General features: G+C 44.6%; 1 protein-coding gene across 1 annotated transcript; it reads left to right on the forward strand.

Moving 5' to 3' along the window:
* Positions 1–308: 308 nt before the first annotated feature.
* On the forward strand, positions 309–656 carry PPTG_19177 (hypothetical protein; the record flags this gene model as incomplete). The annotated part of the gene is made up of 1 exon (XM_008917529.1): positions 309–656. The coding sequence occupies one exon, from the start codon at positions 309–311 to the stop codon at positions 654–656; it is 348 nt and encodes a 115-aa protein (XP_008915777.1).
* Between the last annotated feature and the right edge of the window lie 410 nt (positions 657–1,066).

Here is a 1,066-nt window from a genome sequence, read left to right on the forward strand (position 1 = left end):
AAATCAGAGGGAACATGTAACAGCGTAAAAAGTGTATAGTATGGTCATGTAAAAAGTCTATTTTGATGATATATCTATGCTTCGTAAAAACTATATGCACGTTTAGGTTTTCTAGAACGGTTACATGTTCGCCGTGCTTTAACGTACATGTATACGACGTTTTGACCCGATCGATGATGTCACCTGCATAACGCCTAACCGCGCACTTGCTCTGCTGTGTACTCGTCAGTCCGAAATCCGCTCACTTCCTTTAACAACCCCTCAAGACAGGTCTCCACGCCAACGCACTCGTGCAGTCAACAACTTTCATGCGTCTCGCTTACATCTTCGCCTTGGGGATTGCGGGTACTCTCCACGACAGTAGCAGTGCGTTCCCTGCCACGATCGCGAATGATAAGGCGATGATTGACAACGAGGCTCCGCCTAATCCGATTAAAATGGATGGTTACCGTCTGCTGCGCCGTGTTGACAATGACGAACAGGAGATTGAAGAAGAGAGGACCCTCAACCTCGGAGATGTACTGAAGAAGCTGAATCCTGTCAAAGCTGTGAAAAAGGCCAAGGAGAAGGTACAAGACGCTACGGATAAAATTACGGAGCCCAACTGGAAAGACCTGGTTGTCCATTTAGCGGTAAGAGGAGATGACAAAGGTTAAGAGATCCGTGCTCATCGGCTGGTTGGTATAATCTGTACCAGCTTAAACGAGTGGATGACTTTCTCGTCAGTACAAACTGGAAGCTCGCACAAGTTAGTTTCAATTGTATATGATCACCGAAGGATTCTACACCATATACTCCACCAACGACTTTACTTGCATCCAATCTTTATTTCGTAAGTGTTGTGGGGCAGCTTTAGCACGTAGAGTAGAAGGACTTGTCGAAGTGTTGGTGAAAGAAAGAGTGAACATTAATGAGCAGTTAGAAGAAAACTATGCTAGAAAACTCTATACTGCTGTCTAAAACATAGTACAGGTTGGCCATTGCCAACCGTTTCAGAAAGGCAAGTTGCCCTTATTATAATGCATATTATGCTTTATATGAGTCGTGAGTTAGAGACGAGTCTAGC

The sequence above is a fragment of the Phytophthora parasitica genome, assembly GCF_000247585.1.
Source record: "Phytophthora parasitica INRA-310 unplaced genomic scaffold supercont2.104, whole genome shotgun sequence".
Taxonomy (NCBI): domain Eukaryota; phylum Oomycota; class Peronosporomycetes; order Peronosporales; family Peronosporaceae; genus Phytophthora; species Phytophthora nicotianae.